The following is a 25,363-nucleotide window of genomic DNA, read 5'->3' as shown; positions in this document are numbered from 1 at the left end:
TTGTATTAAAGATGAATGTTTCAAACACTTTATGTCACTAAATATTGCTATGACTATACTATTGAGTAATAATATGGAAATTAAGTACATAAATTATGCAAGAGATTTACTTAAATATTTTGTACAAAATTTTGAAATAATTTATGGAAAACATTTTATTTCTCATAACGTTCATGGCCTACTACATATTGCTGATGACTACATCAATTTTGGTTCTCTGGATAATATAAGTTCCTTCCCTTTTGAAAACTTCATGAAATCACTTAAAAAGATGATAAGAAAGTCAGATAAACCACTTCAACAAATCATAAAAAGGAATTATGAACACAACGAACATAATAATTTTCAGCATAAAAATATAAAAACAGAAATCACTTTAAAAAAAGAACACTCAAATGGACCTCTATTAGATGATTTGACATCACTACAATATAGAAATGTGCATTTCAAAAATATGAAAATTAAGACAATGTCCACAGCTGATCGCTTTATATTGACCAAAGACAATAATATTATGGAAGTTCTCAATATAGGACATACAATGAACACAAATGAAGTTGTTTTGATTGGAAAGTTATACTTAATTAAAATACCATTCTATGAAGAACCAATAAGCTCAACTATCTTAGATATATACATAGTTAAAAATTTATCAAATGAGCTAATTTGGATTCCTCTAAAAGATATTAAAAAAAAAGTAATGCTTATAGAAAAAGATGGCCAAAACATAGCTCTACCAATAATACATTCAGAATATTAAACTAATAAATAAAAATAATAATTATATAGGTACATTTATAAACTGTATTTAATAATAAAATATAATTTAAATAAAATATGATTACAAATTATATGGATTAAACATAAATATAATTATTTCTAACTTAAATTTTAGTGAAATATATTGAAAAATGACTTTTTCTGTCGTTGTATTTAAACATGAAAATGTTGTTGAGGCTGTTCCTTCCAATTGGCTATCAAAAGATGGCATTAAGTGTGCTTGGCCAAAATCAAATTTTAATCCTCAAAAACGGATTGAAAAAATGATGCATCCCAATACATATGAGTACAACTGGTATAATGTACGGGTTTTGGCAACAGATATTAGTAAGTAATAATGTTATAGTTAAACACATCAGTTTATTATACCTACATTTGTTTAGTGTTTTAAATATACAAATTTAAATTAATAGAATATTGATTATAATATAACAATTAATTACTAATCATTGACAAATATCTATATGAAAAATATTTTAAAGTTATACCTACCTAATTTTTAGTAAGTTTAAAAGAAGCTAAGATGAAAGCTACTAAAGCAACATTTACATCAGACTTGTCATCATCAAACGAAGGAAAAGAAACCAGAAAAGACAGGTACAAAAAACAATTTAACAGCGATAATTGTTTAAATACTTCAACACAAAAGACTAAAAAAAACAAAACGTTAGAGGCCGTTCAGCAGAAAGTACCAAATCCTCCCAAGTTTACAGAGAAAGCTGGTAATACAATGATAAACTTAGTTAATTATTTTATAAGTACTTATCCAATACAATACTCGTATTAGATGTTACAGATACTGATGATTTGGATACTGACATGATATATACTCCTCAAAAACTTAAAGGTAAGAAAAACTAGTGAAAAATGTAAGAAGATACTTTAAGTAAACTATGTCTTCAATAATATAATATGTACTAAAAATAGGCAAAAGAAAATTGCCAAATACGTCATTTGATGATGAATGGATGAGGGAAAAAAATTGCCGAATAAATGACAAACCAAATTTGTTATGTGAAGCAATTCAAAAATCATCTCAAAAACAAACTTTTAGTGGTATGAAAAATATAAATTTAAATCTGATAACTTACAAATATAAGTATTATAGACCTGAGTATAGATTAGTAGTTCAGGGGCGTTATTTGAAGTAAAAATAAAATAAATATGAAAATATTTAGTTTATATTAAGTATTTTATGAATAATTGAGGATTTCAAGATTTGTTTTATGTACTTGTACATTACATATTTACATACTATTAATATAATTTAGAATTCCTGGGCTCAATATTTTGAGAAAAAAAAATACAATATTTGTTTTTACAATTGTGTCTATATATAATAAGATTATTACATGGACAACATATAAAGATTTAAATAATTGTTTGTAATAAAAATTACAATACATAATATTGGTCTGCAGAAAATTATTTTGGCCTTCCTAGTTAGTAGCATACCTTTCAAAAAGTTGAAATAACACCCCTGTTGTAGGTACCTTAGTACCTATCGACTATTTTAGTACCTACTTAATATTTATACCTACTTTTTAATAACCTACTAAAATTAACATTAAATACTATGAGTCTTAAACAATATAATTTTGTTTAATAATATTTGATTCAGAAAATAATGTGACATTAATGAACTTACCCGCTGGCATGTGGAACATAACTGATGATGATGATAATGATGATGGCAAAAGCATGACAATAAATCATAACGAATCTTATTTCGACAACAAACTCGACAAAATACAAAAAGAACTTAACGGTAAAATTATTGTAAAATATTATAATATTTTATACACCTATCTACGGTATTAAATATTTATGTTTATAATTTGAATAGAAATATAGAAATACTCAAGTACTAACATAAGAAGTATAATATAATAATATAGAAATACGCTTTAGCCTTTAACGACCTAAACGGAACGCCAGACAACAACAATGACTAATGAGACACGTGCCCACGTGGGTTTGATGTTATCAATTGAATTGGCGGTTTTATTATCACAACTTAAATAATTTGTGAAAAACAATCGATTTCTATGACTTGATAGATAAATATTGTTATGTATTGTTATTATATAATTATAATATAATATAAATATATTATTATAGATAAATAATAGGTATATTACATATAATTATATAATATATTAATACATAGTAATGTAATTATAATAGTAAATTTTATCAAACATTAGGTAATACAATTGATGATTTGAATAAGAATATTCACATTTCTCTTTAATCTTTTACAAAAATAGAGTAGGTACCTACCTAGTTATTATGAATTAAATATACAGCTATTATAGTCGGTAGCAAATAATAAACGTTATGTTTAAAAAAAAAATATGAAACTATTGTTTTCAAATTTTCAATTTAATTTAGTTTTTGAACCACTATTTTTTTTTTTTAAATCGTATCAGTTACCGAGTACCAAGAAAACTTTGACGTGTTACCTATATTATACTTATACTGTTATACTATACAGCTATACTATACTGTACTATACCTATATTAGTATAATATGTAATAAGAAATACTATTTTAAAATGTACATACTACCTAAAGGTCATTACTATATTGAAATACTGTCAAAATATTACTTAAAAACTTAGAAAGTATTGAGTAGGTGGGTAAATTGAAAAATTGCTTATGAGTAGACTGAGATAAAATATTATGTGTTCCTCTCATATTATATTTTGAGAAAAATGTGCACTAATTTTATGCTTTCTCACTAATTATTGTTAATTTAATATTGTAGATTATATATATATATATACCTATATATCACAGCGTTAAATAGGTACCTATATTATGGTATACCTTGTGTCCTTGTATTATATTTTTGTGAACGTATGTTTTTTTTTTAAGATTCAATTAACGAAATTAGTATTGTTTCACCATCAAAATCAAAAGGTAAAAAACGATTACATTTTGATCATACACCAACTCAACCAACGCCTCATAATTTGAAAGATCGAGGTAATAATAGTAAAAATAGTTTGTTAAAATATCTATGAATTATAATTTACCATATACCTACCTAAAAACTATATAATTACCTATATGGCTATATCTAATACATTTTACATATTTATACATATTCCTAAATATTAAATAGGTACCTATAAATACTTTATACTTTATACGTTTTAAATAATATAAATGATGCACATATTTTTCAGAAATTGTCATCAATATTCTTCGAGGAATGACAAATATGAAGTATGAAATTAGGGAAAACACAAAAAAACTCGACAGGATTGAAAATATGTTAAATGATATTATGAAAAAATCAAATAATCTTTTATCTTCATCATTACTACAGACCAACAATGACTATTTAATCGATGAAGATTTTAATCAATTTCCATTAACCAATATTGACGAGTTAACTGTACTTGAAGAGAAGTTGAAGGATAATGACTTCCGACTAAAATTGGTAATACTTATGCAATGTGAATGGATTATACTTATTAGTTATTTACTATAATATTTTGTTTGTTATACTACTCTTATACAACCTATATCTACCTAATTTAAGTAAATGCATACTTACTACTTAGATATACGATGCATAAAAAACTTAAAATGTTTACGCCAATATCAATAAAAAATTCAAGTATCTACAACTATGTAGATATCTAATTTTTAATTATGTATAAAGTGTATAAAATGAATAATAATTGTGAAATTGATTGTTAAAAAATAGCAATTAATTCCTATACATCGAACATTATTCATTAACATTATCTTTACTCAAAATCGTCTGAATATAGTGTAAAAAAATAACTTTTTATAGCTATAATACAAAATAAATATTAAACAATAGACAATAATAAGTATTTGTTTTTCAGCAAACATATTTAGCAAGACTGGAACGGCCATCGGTGTCTGATATGACTCGTCAGATAATGGCGAAAATGTTCCACAACAACCTTTTAGCACAGTTTTCATACGCTGGCCAAAAAAAGAAAAATGTATTTTCTATACTTAATTCTTGTTCCATTATTTTTGGTAATTATACAATTCGTAAAATTTTTTAAAACCTAATACCTAGTACCTGCTAGAATAATTCTAAATAACAAAATAACATATCTACTATATCTTAAGTCTATTTTTTGAACGTTTCAGCTACTGTACGAAGTATACAAGCACACAGAAATTGTACGGATATGGAAATTTTGAAGCCGATGAAATTTTTTATGGCAAACGCGAAATTTAGAGAAGAAAAAAAAAAATCTAAACAATAGTTCATTCAATTAAATTTTTAATTCACAACTGTATTCTCATAATTATATATAAATAACTTAAAAATTCAGTATTACATAATTTAAAATCAATAATTTAAACTCATTAGGTACTCAATAATATTATACACTATCCCCTATATACATACCACACTTATATACATATAAAATAATATAAACACGTGTATGTAATGTATACTATGTATAATTCAAATACTACACTATTGTAGTATATTACACACACTAGCTATATTTCTATAGATACATTTTAAATGTGTTACCTATAATTATTAATATATTGTCTATAAAAATAAAAATAAAAATTACATTAGGTACCTACTAGTAATAACAAATGTGTTAATATTTATTAGTGAATATCAACTACCTTTTCCTATTTCCTATTATTATTTGTTTTTCTTTTTATATTTACAAAAAAAGTATATCTTACAGCAAGTATAAATATGGTAATATAAATCTTTTTATATAGGTACTATATAGGTATTTTTTTTTATTCAAGTTTGTAATTAGGTAATTATAATATAGTAGGAAATTTTAATTTTTGATCTTTTGTACATAATTTATTATACTTGTCATGGTATAATATAATATATATACATAATATATTATGCACTATAGCAGTTTTTGGGAAATAATTTTTTTTATGTATTTATCAAAATTATAATGGGTCCCTTTAAACGTTTAAACATAATATATAAGTTATATTATTATATTATATTGTCATATTGATTTATTTGATGGCCAGAATTAAACGGACTAATAAGAATATATTGCAAATATTTTTAAAAAATATTTTAGATACATACATTACATATGTTTTCAAAATATAATAGAAAATATTTTTGAAATGATTAAAAAACATTTTGATGATTTTTTTTTCGCGACAAAAAATGTTTTAAAAATATTTTTAAAACCTAGGTTGATGATTAGAAAATGATATTAAAATGTTTTTCGTTTTCTAAAAGATATTTTGAAAATGTTTTTAAAATGTAATTTTGCTATGTGGGACGTACCGACTAGGCGAAAAGTGAATACAGACGAATTTGTTATTGAAACACAATATTGTTGTTGTGGACTGTAACGCTTTTTCTTTGTTTTTGGTCCTCGGATAGGAATAATTAGTTTAATCAATATATTGTAACGCGTCTTATTTCGATCGCAAAAATATAATATACCTCTTTATTTATGGTTATTTATTACGACGACGCGAGACGGTGCCGATTACATCGATCGTACGCGACTGACTCAATAGTCACACAGTATAATATAAGTCTACAATAATGTGTTATCGGGATCAGCCCGCGTATCGTCTTTATCAAGACCGAACAATACCGATACAAATTATCGACTCTTAATATAAAATAATAATAATAAAATAGTACAATATAATAATATGATAGCACGCGTCAACACCGCCCGCCTTGAAATATTTTAATATTTAAACAATATATAATTCACATGAAAAATACATAATATAAGTGTAGATAATATAAATATATATATAAAACAAAAATTAATTTAAACAAAAAGTGTAAGTATACATTTGAATTTTACTCCTTACAATGCATGAGAAAATGTCCCTTTTTATTCTTATTGTTTTTTAATTGCAAAACTAACGAAATACAATATACTACAAATATACATAAACAAAACGTAGGAATATAAGTTATATTTAACCCCTTATTATACAAGCGTAAAAAAAAAATTTCCCTTTTTATCATATTCATTTTTATATATAATATACACAATTTTTTTACGATATTACCTTAACCCATGTTATCATCAAACGGAAGCGGGCACACATTTCGTACCGCTCGGTTGTACTCGCCCGTCATAGTTTTCACCAACGCCGTACGAATAAAGGATGATTCACACTGAACCGTGTAACGTCACAGCATTTTTTGCATTAATAATATTATATCACAAACATACCTGTACCCATATTGCCACTAATGAGCGTACCTTAGTTTTTTTTTTTTTTTTTAATTATATTAGCTTTTAGTCAAATACTATTACAGCTCAACAATTATTCGTAATATTATATAAAATTATAGATTAAACATTGTACATTATATATATAGTAACACCGATTAAGAGCCTTGTAAGGATTCGGCACGGCGTACGCCGTAGCCAATACAATAGAGATAAAAAAGCAATTAAGTTTGTTAGAAACATACAATTTAGACATAGAATAAAATACATTACTGTTATGTTAGATAAGAAAAAATTTTTACAGAAATAGCTATGGAGATAAGGAGGTTTTGGGCATTAATGAGTGTAGGACTGAAGAGAGGAGAGTAATTAGAGGACTGATTAGAGAGTTGAGGTTAGTTATAAAGTTAGATAATAGGACGGGGAAATTATCTGTGGAAAAATCTTTGGTCCGGGTAGCTTCAGCGTATGATTTTGGTCTGGAATGAGGATTTGGCGCCGGGACTTTGGTTGTAGAAGCCTTGAAAAGTCTTGGGTTTTTTTGAGCACTTATGAAGGTAGGTACCTTAGTTATATATTATTATGATTATCGCGCGCTAATGCAGAAGTGACCGCAGAATTACCTTATTATAATACAAATTATTAATTAAATTTATTTTTTGTGATCTTGTTTCACGACTGTTAAATTAAATTAACTCCATTATTATTATCTGTCTTAGGACATTTAGTTCACTCTTATATTAAAATATTATATTTCCTTTTTTATAACCCGTTATAGTTAAACATTATTGTGTTAAATTGAAATTGATTTCCCCCTATATTATTTATCTTGTAGTATAACAATTTATGTTACTTTATTATTCTTATTATATTAATCTTTCTGGTACGCTTAGTGCACAACTATTTAAAATATTTTCTTATTAGTAATTATCTTATTTCACTGTTACAGTAATTATATTTTAATTAATTTCCACCTTATTATTACTGTTATATTCTTATTTTGTTTATGAATTGGTGCTACGTATAAAGAGATTTATTGTATAGTATTATTTTAATACTTGGACCAGTATATCCACTTTGTTGCTTAGCAACAATTTTTCATTTTATAATAACTTTAATATAACTATTTACTATTTTCCCATATTTCCCCCTACTATTGTTACACTATTCAAGTTAATATTATTTAAAAATTTATTATTATTTTATTAAGTCACCTTTGCTTTGGTTTCTTGATATTCTCCCTATCATTAAATTATTTTATTAATACAATCTCTTAAAAGATTCTGTTGATTATTAAACAATTTAAAAGATTATTATTATAAAATATTTTAACTATTCTATTACTTTAACTATTATAAATAATTTTTTTTTGTGTGCTCTGCCCACTAAGTTAGCGGTTCTTAACCCAACGTCCCCAGTATTGAAATACTCTGGTATTTATTCGTGACTGATCCATGCATAGCGCTGGTCAACGCCGGACCCAACAGCCTGATAGGTTCAACCCTGCAAATTATTACCCCTCCCCCATACTTCCTGCCACTGATTTTGATATCACCATGTCAGGTACTGAAGAGGCCAATCAATCCCTAGTAGGAAACTCCCCCCTCTCTTTAGAGTCGCTAGCTCAATTAGTATCCAACATGTCTGATGCGTTTAACTCTCAGCTAGACAATGTCTCCCGGAAGTTCAGTGAACTCGACGCGCGCCTTGATGAACTGTGTATTAGAATCGATGACAACGACGCCGAAGTCAACGCTAAGTTCTCAAAGTTTCAATCCTCCGTTAATCAAGACCTCATTGCCATACAAAACGAAAATTCCCAACAACAACAGCGGACCCAAGAATCCCAAAAATGTGCAACCAATTCCCAACGCGCGCTTAGTGACACCATCAGAGCCCTCGGAGATAGGATCAGCCTTGTCGAAGGTCAAAGTGCCAGGCTAGCTGCTTTGGAAAATAAATTTCAAAATTCTGTCCCTCTAGTTTCCCCCCTAATAGTCCCCACCTGTTCTCAATCAATGCCTCAAGTTTCCTTTAGCAGCATCTTAACCTCCACTACTGTTGCTCATCCTATTCCAACACAATCCACTATCCCCTCCAATACTTCTAGTTTTTCCGCCCCTAATTATAACATATCATTCCCTAGTCAAACCACATCCACAATAAATAGTACCACCTTTTCCAACAGCACTGGCATTAGCCTCGATTCTGCAAAGCTTCCCCCCTATGATGGCCAACTTATTCCAGTTCACCCTGAGGAATTCATTGAACAGGCCGAACAATATTTTCTTACCCAGCCCCCAGTCCCAGATAATGTCAAAATTAATTATATAAAGTCTAAATTCGTCGTGGGTGCCCGTCTCTGGTATACCACTCTACTTCCCCCCCCCCCCCCAACAAATTATCAAGATTTCTTAATATTGTTCCGTAATCAGTTCTGGTCACCCAATCAACAGCGCGCTATCCGCAACGAACTCTATCGCCCCTACTTCCACAGAGACTCATCATCTCTGCAGAGGCATGCGATGGATTGGATCAGCAAGGCCCGGTTCTTGCAACCACCTATCGATCAGGCCGAAATGGTTGACCAGATCACTTCCCACTTCACCTTTAACATTTCCATTGCCCTCAGAGGTCTCCGTATCACCACCACTAATGAACTCGTTCAACAACTCTCCCACATTCAGCAAGCTCATTCCCCTCCAAACACTCAAAATAATCAAAATACCCCCTCTTATCAAAATCAAAATAATCAAAATCGAAATTCATTTAGCAATTCTCCTGGCCCCAATCAACAAAATAGGTATCCCCCTCGTCAAAATAACTATCAATGCCCCCAATATAATTCTCATAATCAATCCGCCCCAACTCCCCCTACCACTACCCCTCCTCCAGAAAACTAGGTCGGACCATGCCCGCGAGGATGTGCACTGTGTCCCCCTCTAATGTCAATCCTCATAATATGTTAATACTCACCCACCCATTAGCTTCTCCCCCCGATTTCGAACAAATACCTCCTCTAAATTACCGTCCCGAAATTCCCATCCTCCTCTTTAATAAATCTCACAATGCTCTCTTAGATTCTGGCGCAACTGTCTCTGCTATCTCTGAAGACCTTTTTAAAATATTAAATCAAAATTCTGACCCAAACATAATTCCCATCTTTCCCCTCACAGGCATTCTCTTGACCACGGCACTCAGTCACAAAACAATTAAAATCAAATCCCAAATCAATTTAAATTTTTATGTTCAAAATTACAAAACACACGGTATATTTCTAGTTGTTCCCCAATTGTCCACACCCTTAATTCTAGGTACCGACTGGCTACTTGAAAACGGGGTGACCATAGACTACAATAGCAAGGAAATCTCCCTCCCCTCTATCAAAGATAACATCCCCTTCAAATTAATTCAAGATAATGATCCAAATAGCTTGGTTAATTCGTTAAAAATATTATTGTTACTAATGATCCTTTCACCATGTACGAAGGTCCCTCCCACTTAATAAATCAAACCTACCCATACGAAACAGAAAAAAATATTGCCCTTAATGACATTCCCCTTAATGATTCTCAACACCAATTAATGACCTCTCTCCTTCAAAAGTATGATCACATTTTTAAAGACAAACCCGGCCTTCACACTTTCTTCTCTTATAGATTTAATAACAAACCTCATAATCCCTATAAAATTAAACCATACCTTGTACCCTTCTCTCGTCGTCCCGCCGTACAAAAAGAAATTGACAAGATGATTAAGTGGGGGGTGATCGAAAGATCGGATTCCCCGTACAATAATCCCCTCGTTACTGTAATAAAAGCTGACGGTACACTACGTTTGTGCTTGGACGCTGGCAAATTAAATACTATTATTCTTCCCACTCGAGACGCTTCCCCCCCAATCGATAATATCCTAGCAAAATTTAATAATAAATCTTTTTTTTCTTCTCTTGACTTTTCCTCTGGCTATTGGCAAATCCCACTCGACCCCTCGGTTCGTCAGTACACCAGTTTCCTCTACGACGGAAGGTCCTACCAATTTTGTGTAGTGCCTTTTGGGTTAAATATTTCCAATGCAGCCTTTGGGAAAGGATTAGAAGCCGCCCTCAATAATTACACTATGCCCTGTCCCTCCCCTAATGACATTCATACCTACGTCGACGACATATTATTATCTTCCCCTTCTTTCGATACACACCTTGAGACTCTAGAGTGGATTTTTCATCAAATCTCTCTAGCAGGCCTCACCCTAAAATTTAAAAAATGTCACTTCCATAAAAAACAAATTAAATTTCTCGGTCACTTTATATCCCCTACCGGTATGATCATGGACCCCGATAAAGTTAACGCCCTTCAACATTTTCCCGAACCTCGTAATAAAAAAGACCTCCAATCATTTTTTGGCTTTTGTAATTTCTACCGTAAGTTTTCCCAAAATCATTCTTCCCTATTACACCCCCTTTCTCATCTCATTTGTAAAGACACCCCCTGGATATTCACTGAACAAGATAAAATAGCCTTCCAAAAAATAAAAACTGCTTTCTCCCTTCAAATATCACTAACCCACCCCAATTTTAATATTCCCTTCTGTATCCAAACCGATGCCTCGTACATAGGACTTGGAGCAGAACTTTTCCAAATTGACGCTGCGGGCCAACGCAATACCCTGTCGTTCGCAAGTAGATCACTGTGTGGTGCCGAAAGGAACTACACAGTGACTGAACTAGAGCTGCTGGGTATTCTGTTTGCCTGTCAGAAATTCAAAATTTATATTCTCGGCCACCCAATTAATCTATATACTGACCACAAAGCTTTAACATTTCTCTTCTCTTGTAAATTCAAAAACTCCCGTCTCACCCGTTGGACTCTTGCACTCCAAGAGTTTGATCTTAAAATTATTCACTGTCCTGGGAAAGACAATCCCATAGATACCCTGTCTAGACACCCCCTTGGTCGCGACGATCAACCCACCAAAGACTCCCCCAGCATTCTACATTATACACTCCCTCCACCTATTCCTCCCGACATTATTTCAATATTTAACAATATCCCATCTGAACAACAAAAAGACCCCCAGTAATTTAAACTGTTCAAAATTAATAATTTTACCAAAGTAATGTTTTTTTTTATATCCTAAATTGTATACGAAATTGGTGACCCAACTTGTGCCTTCCGTACTCCATCTAAATGGGGGGGTTACCCAGGATATACTGTCGGTATCATCACCGTTACTATGTGTACATCGTGCTAAAGCACACAGATGTGCTGCGAACGTGATTGTGGAAACAATCAATCCCGGGTCATTTAATTCGTAACTCTCCGCGTTGTCTCCCCCTTATTTCCCCTTAACACCCCGCCTTTTTCTGTCTCTCTTATACCTTCTTTCGAATTCGTTGTCCCCCCAGCTCGGTAGGGCCCCCGTCGTACAGGGAGTACTGATACTACTCTCTGTCCGGCAAAGAGTCTGCGACACTCTTCTTTTAATTAAACCGGTGTTGTAGGGACATCCTAAGCCAGGGAGGATCCGACTTGGGCCGACCAAGTGTGGCAACCTTCGGGTCTTTGCGGTTCATGCTCTACCCACACCCGGGGCGGTCGGTGTAAAAACTGGCTTCCCTGGGAGTGATTGTGTAGGGGTGACCGGGTTGCACTCAGCGGTTCACAGTCGGGTATATCTATGATCTGGAGGGACGACTCTCATTTGGGAGAAAAGGGGCCACAGACCCCGCCTCTTGACCGCCCTTTTCCTATAACATGCAGGAACTTTCTTGATAGCCCCCCGTAATAATTGTTAGGTCCCACCATGGCTTGCCATGTGTGTAAAATTAAAATGTCCAGAGTAACCTACGCAGTGCAAGGTCCGTGTTATCTTGCCTGTACACAATAGTTTTATTTTTATTTTTTTTGTCTTCTCCCTTCCATACTAAGTCCCCATAGTATGGTCGTACCTGTGACAGTCGTGACCCCAGTAAAGGCATAGACTGTCTCAGAGTCCCTTCTCCCTTCCCCATTTAGGTCCCTCGGTATTATAGTGTTCCCCGTTAGGAATATAGTGGTTAGTGGTATCATCATCACTCCCTGAACTAGTCAGGCAATTATATTTGGTAGGTTTTTTATTATTATAATGTGTTCGCACTAATGTGCTGGTTTTTTATTATTATTATATACTGTGTGCGCTCAGATGTGTAGGTTTTTATTATATTATTATTGTGATGCTAGTACCCTTACCACTCATACCCCCTAACCCAACTTTTATTATTCTTTTATGGTTGCAAGTTAAATTTTATTATTATGTATTTGATTATTATTATAATGTCCCTAACTAAAATGCTATATTCCCTCAAATTGCTAGTCTATGGTCATTCCCAAAAAATTCTGCTCTCTTACTCTACAACAAATGGTTTTCAGGTATTCTTGCAGACACCTTCAACAATTTGTTGGGGGGGTTCTGTAACGTCACAGCATTTTTTGCATTAATAATATTATATCACAAACATACCTGTACCCATATTGCCACTAATGAGCGTACCTTAGTTATATATTATTATGATTATCGCGTGCTAATGCAGAAGTGACCGCAGTATTATGTAATAATTGTCCCCTGGCCCCCACAAACCCGCAGTGTACGGTGACCACATGTCGCCACACACGGCCGCCGTTGCTGTCGGCGCTTTCGTCGCGTCCGGCGGCACCGCACCGGCGGAACAATACTGTACACCCCGAAAATCTGATGTATTCCCGCAATATGACGACACTGACCTGCCCCACTCAACACAAAAAAGCTCCGCCGCCGGCATAAGACCACCGCCGGCATAAGACCACCGCCGTCGCCGGGTCTCCGTTTCAACGGGAGGAATACGATTCCGCACGTTTTTTTTTTTTTTGAACACGATTCCGCACACTTTATTGTTCATAGGAATACAATAGGAATTGGGTGCAACGTTGTCAAATTTATTACAAACGGTTTATTATATATATTTATTATATAAATATTATGATGTAAAAAATATATAATAAAAATAGTTATCCCTAGTAAATAGATATACCTAGTGAGCCGTCATTACAATTTAATAAAAAAAATAGTTATCTCATATACCTATAGTGAGCCGTCATTACAAAACAAAAATATGATGTAAAATAATTTAAAATAATTTTTTCCCTTGATACATAAAGCCAATAGATGTTAAATATTTTGTAATATTTTTATGCGTTTTATAATTATTAAAATGTCCTATAACGTTACATATACATTTTAAATCGGATGATCCCATTTTACTGTGCATGTTTCTAGCAATTGAATTGATTTTTGTCATAGTTTCAGCTTGTATTTCCATTAGTACAGATATTACTACATGCGTTGGTGGGTGAGCACTGTGAAATTGTCCGTTGTACATTTTATGAAAACTTTCTGCTCCGTTTGTGGTTCTAACAATACAATTTTTGTCAGTATCCCTAAATAAAATGTATTATAAAAAATAAAATGTAAGTTACCTTGGACTAATTGAAGGTTCACTTGCCCATAATTCAGGGGGGAATAGACAACCAGATTCTATGTACGACTGAAGTATGTAATCAGAAAATATATAGCCATTTTCGTTTGGACACGTACTCATGAGTTCTAAAAAGCCTTCTTCAACCTTTTCCACTGGGAGAAACGGTAATCCAAAAAATGATTTTAACCAAATGCCTAATTCATCTCCATCTATCAAATATGAAGTTCTTAAAATATTGTGTTCTTGTATCTAAATATAAAATATAAAATATAAATATAAAAATTAAGTAACAATATTATTTAATTACCTTACGCCACCATGCCTGACCTAAATGGAACCTACATCCAATGATAGCTATTCCAGGAAACATAGTTTTTGCGGCTTCATGTGCGGCTTTTTCAAAATCCACATGTAATTTGTGGATACATAGTATGGTGGATAAATATTCAAAACATATGTTTTTTAAAAATGTCCACATTTGAATGTAAGTTTCTTCACATTTATCGGGTAAAAAGAAGTATACAAGTGGTATATAAAAACCATTTTTAAATCCATGGATTGTATAAAGTTGTAAAAAATACTTAGGAGCGTATTCAAATGTGCCATCTATAAATATATCATCACACTGTGTGAGTAAATTAATATTTGTTCTCGTCGTAATACAAATGAAGTTTTGATTTTCAGAAACATGAATAAACTTTTCATTTTTAAATCTAAAGCGATCTTCGTTTTGCATTTCTATAAGTTGTGTGATAGCATTATTTAATGACTGTGGAAATGTTGGGTAATCTTTTCGACGTAAATCATACATACTTTTTCGAACTGATTTAATATAATTATGAGGTACTTCATAATCCGATTTTAAAAGCTCGGTTCTTATAATTTTTGAAGGTCTTACTGAAATCGTGTCATTAGCTTTTCTTTTACAATTTTCTCGCAAAGTTTGACGCTGGATTTTTTCTACAGTATCTAATGTATGCTTGTGTTCTCCCAGTATTTCCAATAGAATTGTATGTTTTGAGTCAGTTAAAATACTTGCAGTACATGTTTTATTTACGCACCTCCATTTCACTTTTCCGTCATTTCGTTGACGAATATGCCGATATTTACATGTATTTACCAACGCTAAATCGTTGCCCTTTTCAGATTTTATTATCTCCAATTGATTCTCCATGCCTATCAATATAAATTTTAACACTGTAAAAAATTCGTACACACGCGCTGCGTTTTAACTAGACAGTTCTGACTAGACTAGTATACTTTACCATCGCCATACTGACAACATCAACCAACAACTATATTATGGGTAATTTATCAAAATAATCTCGTCATTACGAGATTATCGTTATAATGTTAGGTCGCATAACAAATATTAATCAAATCATATAGACTCGGATGCTCGGTAAATTATAATGGTTGACATATAGAACACATGTAATTTAATGTATATTGTTATCTTTATCGACTTAATCAAAAGACCCGACCTATCTTATTTTCAATTAGTTTGAACTTGAAATGTCGTGGTAAATATGGAAAAGTTCAGGTCCCTAAATAATATGCACTAATTGTATCAATCTCATGTTACAAGAATAAACGTGTGGAATCGCATTCGTTACATGGCAACGTCGCATTCGAATACAATACGGAGTTGGGTAGAAAAAAAAAGGTAATATAGAACAATGAACGTGCGGAATCGTGTTCTACCCGTTTCAACACACTTTTTCACCTGCGGTCTACCTGACTGGTTCTGTTGGCTCCACACCTGCCCGGTCGAGACCATCCACCCGTCTGTTCGACGACCATCACACAACCACCCAGGAACCACTCGGCACACAGGCCTTTTCGACTCACCAACAGACTTCGTTGAATACACACCAACTGCCGTCAACATTTTTCGACGCCTGTAGTCAACCACGATGATGGGCTAAGTCCGCCATGAGGGCCCGGGCGGCGGCCGACAGCTCCTATCAACATCGACCATGCATGCTGCATGCTCATCACGTCAAAGTCGTAATATACCTAATTTCCCCTGTCCCCCCTTTACCAGCACGTTTTCCCGGTAACCCTGCGAGGACACACCATGAGTGATATGGTGCGTCGCCTCCCGTGGGCCGGGAAAGCATGCGACAAATTATATGATTTTGTATTTGCCATGTGTCAATATATCTTGTTCATAACCTTAATGTCATTCTTATTATTATTTTAATGTTATTTCCCCTAACTAAATAAATCCTCGGCATTCAATTGTCGTTGCATGTACAAAGCCTGTGAGCTCCACCGACTTGGCCCTCGGGTCACCACGCGGTGCGGCTCACAGGTCGCGACAAAAGTGTTCCCCTTTTGTCGTGGGTGGTTTACGGAGCCCTAAAAAGCTCCGAATTCTCTCAACCGACACTCGCAGACCGGCACCGGACCGCACAGACGCGTACCGGACCGACAAATTATTAATTAATATAAAATAATGCTCTAATTTACATCTAACAAACCGTCAGCGCGCAGACACTAACCGCACCGTGCCGTACCGACAAACATTCTATCAAATAATGTTATGTCGGTCGACACGGTTGTCGTCAGGGTGAGGGGGTTGGGGTATGAACGCGATAACGACGTTCATATTCTAAAATAGAATATAGAAAAATATATTTATCACAATATTGATTCAGTATGTTAACATTGTTAACAACCTAGTACGTATTTTATTAGTCAAGTCTACAGATATTTTCTTAAAATGAACAACGAAATTTTAATTGAGCTAGTTAGAGCTAGGAATCGTTTATATGATTTAAGTCACAAAAAGTATAGTGACTATTCGTTTAAGGAATCACTATGGAAGGAAATTGGACAATAAATGAATCAACCACGTAAGTAACACTCTTATATTACTACGGAATATTACTAAAGTTGACTAACATTTCATATTAATATTTATAACAACACGTAATAATAATAACACGTCATTATTAAAAGTTCTATTATTATATATTTTGAGTATTTTTATAATGAAAAAACTTAAAACCAATGAACCTATAGATAAATATTTATGACAATGCATTTAAATTTAAGTATAAAAAAAATCCTTAATAATAATATTTATTTTAATTCCTTACTAAACGGATTTGCATTCAACGATTTTTTAAATATCTTATTCCCACGGCAGTTGTCCTAAACAAATGAAGTCTTTAACTTTTTCTCTAACTTCAAACGCATCTCTATTAGCACTCCCTCCTTGTCTTGGAATTGGAGTTATATTATGAACTGTATTTATCAATATAGAGTTTGATAATTGAGTGCTATTTCCAATATTTCCATGTTGTTTTATAAAATTATGTAAAATACAAGTAGTCATGATAATTTTGTCAGCATTTTTGGGTAATATTTTCCTTCTTCTTGAATAAATACGAAATTTTTGAGTAAGCTGTCCAAAAGTATCTTCTACCACTTTTCTTGCTCTAGAGAGACGGTCATTACATTTTCTTTTAGTATTATCAGCATACGATTGAGGACCCGGGTATGGTCTCAATAAATATGTTTTTAGGGGAAATGCTTTGTCACCAATCATTGTAAACGGGCTTTTTTCACTAGTTCCCGGAAGTGGTTTTCCATCAGGAATATTTAACTTGTTTCGTTCAAGTGCTTTTCCGAAATTAGAATTTGAAAAAATACCTCCATCACTATTTCTTCCGTAAGCCCCGATATCTACGGCAATAAATTTATAGTGTGCATCAACTAATGCCATTAAAACTATGGAAAATGTTTTTTAATAATTATAATACATAGATCCGCTATTTGGAGGTGCTTCTATAACAACGTGTATACCATCTACGCTCCTATACAGTTTGGGAAGTTCCAAATTTCCCAGAAATCATTAGATATCTGCTCCCGATTTTCTTTTTTTAGTTCTGGTATGTATTCTTTTAATAATTATTTTATGATGGCTGTACACACTTCTACTACAATTGAATGAACTGTCGAATGCCCCAATCGAAAACTAAAAGCAATGGTTTGGTAGGAATCTCCAGTCGCTAAAAATCTATGAAAAACAAATTATGAAATATATTTTATTGATTTTATTAAGTTATTATTAGTAGTATTATTTTTTATGAGTTTTATAAAAATTTTAACTTATAACGTCCGTAGAAAATATTTACTGTTTATCGTTCGACATTTTTTTATATTTATATTAATCTCAATAACTCAATAACCCATGTTGTAATTTTGTATTTAATGTTCAAAAGAGTTTACAATGATATGTGGTTTTTTTAAATTTTCTTTTTTTTTGTGTCACGTTTTGGAACAGTAATAGTGCTTCAATTTTTGGACTCGGAAACAAAAATAAAAAAAAATTGAATCAAAAACACACAGCATTGCAAAATCAATATATTCATCACTCTGATCAGAATCTAAAAAATAAAAATAATGTTTTTTTTTGTAGCACAAGAATGTAAAAAGGCATGGGCAAATTTAAGAGACGCTTACAGAAGAGCTATTAAAAAAAGTGCAACAGTGTCGGGTCAAAAAGCCAAGATTTTTAAAAAATGGAAATACGAATCGGAGATGGAATTTTTGAAACCTTATATGATGGAAAGGGAAACAGTATCTTCAGTTGATACTAAAAGTGACGTAGAAGAAAGTAGCTCCGATTCAGAAAACGAAATAAATAAATCTAGCAACATCACAGTGGACAGTATTAATTCACCTGAAAAAAATATTACAAATAGTACACCATCGGAACTATCTCCAAAATTTTCTAAGCCTCAACCAAAGAAAATTATAACTCCCAAAAAAAGAAAGAAAAATGAAGGCCATGCAAGTTCAGAATCTGCGTCCTCGCATTTAATGAGATACATCATAGAAAAAGAAAAGAAAGAAGAAATTAAGGCAAATACAGAAAAAAATGAAATTAATGTGATTGATCAATTTTTTCAAAATATGGGTTCGACGGTGAAAAAATTTTCTCCTTATCACCAGCATTTGGCTAAAACAAGAGTTTTTTCTGTGATTTCCGAGTTGGAACTACATCACATAAATTCTCAAAACCTGCATGAACAACAGTATCGACAACAAGATCAACAACAAAATATATCGGCGTTGCAACCAATATTTCATTCCCCACAAGATACTGATGGTTTAATAAGTCACCACTCAGATTCAGAAACATCATCACAATTAGGTAACTTTTTAACAACATTCAGACCTTAATTAATACCTTTAAAATTACCATTATTTTTTTTAATATTTATAAATATAAAATTGTAATTTTTTAAAAAAAAAGTTGTATTAATAATAAACTCAGTTTCAGGTATGTTTTATTTTAATTGAATTTAATTTTCACGATTGTTAAAATATATTATTTTATATTAATATTTATGAGTCGAAAAAAATATAATGAACAATGTACATTGTCTCACCTTAAACATACTGCCAATTTCTGTTTAGCTGTTATCGCTTCTCTAAAATGAGTGTTTTGTTTAGTGATGTCATTTTTTATTTTTGATAAAAGTATATTAAACTGATATGAACACATTCTAAAATAAATAAAAAATTTTTCTTCGTGATCTTGAAGGGTCTTACATAATGTATAAAATTCACCCTCTACTTTTCTCCGTTTTAAAATGTCATGCACCCAAACACGTTTTGTACCTTTTGTTGTTTCTTGTTCTTCTTCATCTAAAGCTATTGCCATCATGGCCAGATGCTTAGTAGACAAGTGTTTAAACATAGTCTTAGACAACGAAGGCAATAAATATTAAAGAAATTAGTTAATTAAATAATATATAATATATATATATATATATATATATATATATATATATATTTATTTAACTTATATTTAATATATTAGTCCGGTCTGGAATAATTGCACTTGCACTACTTGCACTACTACTAACTGTTGTCTGTCTGTGCACGACGGTATGATGTGAATACTCTATCAAAATGTCGGTCCGGTACGCGTCTGTGCGGTCCGGTGCCGGTCTGCGAGTGTCGGTTCAGTGTGAATCATCCTTAACTCCGTCCGCTCCGTGGCTGACCGACAATACCCGTCCTAGCTTCCAATTACTGGCTTAATATTTTCATCACGCATCAAAACGATTGTTCCGATAGCCAAGGTGGGACCTCTCTCCACTGACCATTTTTCTTACTTGCAATTGATTTAAATATTCGTTGCTCCATCGTTTCCACAAAATTTGCGTGTATTGTCTAACACGACGCCACCGGTCTAATCGATTCGCCGGGATTGTACTTTCATCCCTCTCCGGTATGGCCATCAGAGATTCTCCAATTAGGAAATGTGCAGGAGTAAGATATGTTAAGTCGGAAGGATCGGATGACATTTCGGTTAAAGGGCGGGAATTAAGGCATGCTTCTACCCGGGTAAGTATAGTATTTAGTTCTTCGTACGTTAAATGCGACTCGCTTAGCACTCTACCTATCAGATTTTTCATCGATTTCACTGAGGCCTCCCACAGACCCCCAAAGTGCGGTGATCGCGGGGGAATGAACCGCCATTCTACCCCATCATTGGCCGTTTGTTTTTGTATTTCATTATTATGCTCCGTAGATTTAAATAAATCATAAATTTCTTTTAAATATCGATTCGCGCCCACAAAGTTCGTGATAAGTTCGTAGCGTTATCTGAATAGATTACCGCACTTTTACCTCTTCTATCAAAAAATCTATTTAAAGCATTTAAGAATGATTTTGTGATCAGGTCAATTACTAATTCTATGTGAATCGCTTTAGTCGCAAAACACACGAAAATGCACACGTAGCTTTTTGTAAGTGATGCTCGCTTTTTTAAGCTGTCTTTGATTAACAACGGTCCCGCGAAACCAATACTGATTTTAAAAGGACGTGATGGTTCTATACGTTCACGAGGTAAATCACCCATTATGGGTTCAACGAACACCGGTTTTTGCCTGAAACATGTAACACATTTATGAACCGTCGCTCGAGCGATATTTCGTGCTTTCAACGGCCAATAGTATAATCGCACTAAGGCTAATATCGCCAATGGGCCTCCGTGCGTACACCTTATATGCTCACGCTTAAATAACAATTTCGTGTAAATACTGTCACCTGGTAAAATAATAGGTTGTCATTGAAATACCTCTATTGTACTTGCATTTTTTAATCGACCTCCAACTCTCAATATATCTTTATCGTCTATAAACGGTCGCAATAAAACTATTTTACTTTTTGGTATCGATTTTTTATTTTTTAAATTTTCTATTTCCAATTTAAAAAAATTATTTTGTACATTTTTAATTAGACCAATATTTGCACGTTCTAAGTCTCCTGCACTCAGTGGTCCGACTGAGGCACTAGATTTTTTCACTAAAAAATCTCTAAAGCGTAACCAATACGCCGCAATACGCAATATTTTATTTAACGACGAATATCTTTTGAATAATATAAATTCGTCAGTCACCACAAGAGCTATATTTCGTATTGTTTTCGCTTCGGGTAGCATTTCTATGTTATCATTTTGGCTGGTTTTTTCTGTTATTGGCCACTCCTCGATATTGTTTTTTTAACCATTCCGGTCCGTTCCACCACAAATTAATACTTGATATTTGCTCTGCGTCGCACCCGCGTGATACTATATCAGCCGGGTTTTCCGATGACTTAACATATGCCCAAACTGTTATGTTGGACAGATCCTGTATCTCCCCGATACGGTGTGCCACGAATGTCTTCCATTTTGTCGATGGAGACGCTATCCATGATAGTACTATTTTTGAATCGGACCAAAAATATTTTTTCGCGATATTTAATTTTAACTTCGGAACAATACGGCTCACTAAATGCGCCAATAAAAGTGCTGCACATAGTTCTAACCTTGGCAATGATATAACTTTAAGTGGGGCGACTTTTGATTTTGCACATATTAATTTGGCTGTGTTCTCCTTGTTCATTGGTACTACGTAAAAAAATGCACGCTCCGTAACATTTAATACTTGCGTCTGCGAATCCGTGTATTTGTATATTTGTTAATATTTTATTGCACCCGATATTACGTGGTATGGCCAGCTTGTTTAACATCGATAAACCTTTTCTATATTTGATCCATTCTCTACGTATGTTATCTGGTAATGGCTCGTCCCAACTAATACGAATTTGCCATAAGCTCTGTATTATTAATTTTGCTTGTACTATAATTGGACCGACCAGTCCCATCGGGTCGAATATCGCCGCGGTCTCGGCTAAAATGTGTCTTTTACTTATTGTAGTATTTTCGTCATGATATTCTTTTACCTTGTATTGTAATACATCACCATCCGCATTCCAATACAGTCCGAGTATTTTCGTTATTGATTCTTCTTCAAAAATACACTCGTTCGCATTTTCTTTTTCTGACATACAACTAACTATACTTGGTTCATTTGATGACCACTTTTTTAACGTCATGCCTGCTTTTTTCATTATTAAAATTACTTCGTCACGTAACTTTATCGCTTCTTCCTTCGTTTCCACGCCACTTAGGAAATCGTCCATATAAAAATCGTTTCTAATTGCCTCACAAGCTTTTACTTATGACGATTCTAGTTCAGATATTTTCCTTAAACATGCTGTTGCCAAAAATGACGCCGGTGCTGTTCCATAAGTAAGTGTTGTTAAACGATAAATTTGTATTGGCAATGAGGGGTCCGCGCGCCATAAAATTCGTTGTTTCTCGCTATCTTGCTTCGTCACCAATACTTGGCGGTACATCTTTTGTACATCGGCCGTTAATACAAATTTATGTGTTCTAAATCTTGATATTATATATAGCAGTTCGTCCTGTATAACCGGCCCTTTCAATAGTGTATCGTTTAAACTATATCCGGATTCCGTTTTACAGGACGCATCAAACACTACTCGCAACTTCGTTGTTTTACTGTTCTCATTTTTTACCGCATGATGCGGTAAATAACACGTTTCACCTAACTTTTCTTCATTTTTTACGAGTTCCATATGACCTAACGTTTCATATTCGCTCATAAACGTAATATAATCTTTTTTTAATTTTTCGTCATTTTGTAATCGGCGCTCTAATGCTAAAAATCGACGTTGCGCTATCTCGTATGACGGTCCGATTTTTATATTAACGTCATTTTTTAACGGTAAATGTACGATAAACCTACCGTTTTCATTTCGATTAACCGTCCTTTCGAAGTGATCGACACATTTTTTTTCTTCCGTAGTATATGGTACTGCCGCTTCAAACTCCTCTGTACGCCAACATTTTGATACCATAATTTCCAAATTAGTACTTCTGTTTTCCTCTACTAACGCGGTATGGCAATTTACATTATTTGGTTTGCCATTCGTATATTTTGATGTTACTAAACCGGAAACAATCCAGCCCAATTGAGTTTCTTGAAATATTGGTCCATTTATTGTCAGTTTAATTTTTTGTTTACCCAATATTTCGAAAAAATGACACGCGCCTAACAACAAATCAATTTTTTTTGGAATTTTGAATGAAGTATCCGCTAATTCTATATGCGAGGGTACTATGCATTCACCTCCGATATTTTCTGACGGTAATATATTTGTAATTTTAGGCACAACTAAACAAGAACACGTTAAATTATAATTATTAATGCGCGAACGAATCGTCACTACGACAGCCGCCTTCACGTTTTGACTTTTGCCGTCAATGCCCAATACGGTATGCTGTACGCGCGTCTTTTTTAATTTTAATATTTGTGCCATACTTTCGGTTATAAAATTGCATTGTGAACCTGAATCCAACAATACACGTCCGATTTGCGATTCGCCACTCTCGTTTTGAACTCGTACCTCCGCCGTTGACAATAATACCTGGTCACTCGAGCTAGCCGCTACGTGTACACTAACCGCTACTGTCGTTTCTTGATCTTCAGACAGTTTTTCTGCTTCCGACTTTCTTAACTCTGAACTATTACCAAGATGTAGCATTGTGTTATGCGGTTTAGAACAAGTAAAACAATTCTTACCGTTACACTTTTTCGGTGCGTGCTATCGTAAACACACTTTACATAATTTCATTTCGGCTACTCTTTTTATTCTTTCTGTAACTGGTAACGCGATAAATATCGGACATTTGTAAATGGTATGGGGCGCTTGACAAATATAGCAACCTTTATTATTTCCTATAACTAGTGACGACGACTTTTCATTCAATTGTTTATTATGATTATTAAATTTGTACGCACCTTGTCGAATATTTATATTTTTGCACGTCTCGATTGCTTCTAATATTTTAAATCGCAATTCTAAAAATTCAATTAATACTTCGACCGGTGCTACTTCTTCTTTAGCTGTAATCGTCTCCCACTCACGTCTACTATTTTTATCTAATTTTGTTACTATTAAATGCACTAGTAAGGGCCCCCAACTATTAGGTGTGTGACCTAACGTTTCTAGTGCGCTCATATGACCGGTTAACGCATCCGTAAACTGTCGCAATTTTGCCGACGATTCGGATGTGACTGGTTCTAATTCAAACATTGCCTTTACATGTGTTTGTACCAATACCTTTTTATTGCTATATCTTTTTTTTAATTTATTCCATGCCATTTCATAATTGCTTGATGTAGTCTCTATACATCGAATACAATTTTGCGCGTCACCTGTCACCGCGGAACGTAAATAAAAAAACTTTTCAACTGGAGGTAAATCCTCGTTATTATGGATTAACGATGTAAATATATCGTGGAATGTTGCCCACTCGTTATATTCGCCAGAAAACGTCGGCACATTCAACGCCGATAATCTTATCGGTGGACGCGAGATTTTTCGACCACTATCTTTAATATCGGTCGTCGTTTCTATTGACCGGTAATTTCTTTCGCACGTTCCGTCTTCATCAGTACCACGGTATGGTTGCACTTTTTTTTCATTGAACACTGGTTCC

The 25,363-nt window shown here is 33.2% G+C and overlaps 4 protein-coding genes across 4 annotated transcripts; 1 reads left to right on the top strand and 3 right to left on the bottom strand.

The window, feature by feature from the left end:
• The first annotated feature begins 1,720 nt into the window (after positions 1–1,720).
• LOC132935403 (uncharacterized) lies at positions 1,721–5,042 on the top strand. The gene is made up of 5 exons (XM_061001951.1): positions 1,721–1,836; positions 3,661–3,771; positions 3,975–4,231; positions 4,647–4,806; positions 4,924–5,042. Exons 1-5 carry the CDS (start codon positions 1,749–1,751, stop codon positions 5,040–5,042), a joined length of 735 nt encoding a protein of 244 aa, XP_060857934.1. The 5' UTR covers positions 1,721–1,748.
• Positions 5,043–17,623: 12,581 nt separating this feature from the next.
• On the bottom strand, positions 17,624–18,217 carry LOC132932880 (uncharacterized). The gene has a single exon (XM_060999229.1). It carries the CDS (start codon positions 18,215–18,217, stop codon positions 17,624–17,626), a length of 594 nt encoding a protein of 197 aa, XP_060855212.1.
• Positions 18,218–21,962: 3,745 nt separating this feature from the next.
• Positions 21,963–22,977, bottom strand: LOC132932879 (uncharacterized). The gene is made up of 2 exons (XM_060999228.1): positions 22,500–22,977; positions 21,963–22,402 (listed from the first exon to the last, which is right to left on the bottom strand). Exons 1-2 carry the CDS (start codon positions 22,975–22,977, stop codon positions 21,963–21,965), a joined length of 918 nt encoding a protein of 305 aa, XP_060855211.1.
• A 36-nt stretch (positions 22,978–23,013) lies between these two features.
• On the bottom strand, positions 23,014–24,405 carry LOC132932878 (uncharacterized). Its single transcript, XM_060999227.1, has one exon. It carries the CDS (start codon positions 24,403–24,405, stop codon positions 23,014–23,016), a length of 1,392 nt encoding a protein of 463 aa, XP_060855210.1.
• Positions 24,406–25,363: the final 958 nt, after the last annotated feature.

Source organism: Metopolophium dirhodum, chromosome 1, assembly GCF_019925205.1.
Source record: "Metopolophium dirhodum isolate CAU chromosome 1, ASM1992520v1, whole genome shotgun sequence".
In the NCBI taxonomy this organism is placed as follows: Eukaryota; Metazoa; Arthropoda; class Insecta; order Hemiptera; family Aphididae; genus Metopolophium; species Metopolophium dirhodum.
This window is presented reverse-complemented; position numbering and strand designations above follow the sequence as displayed.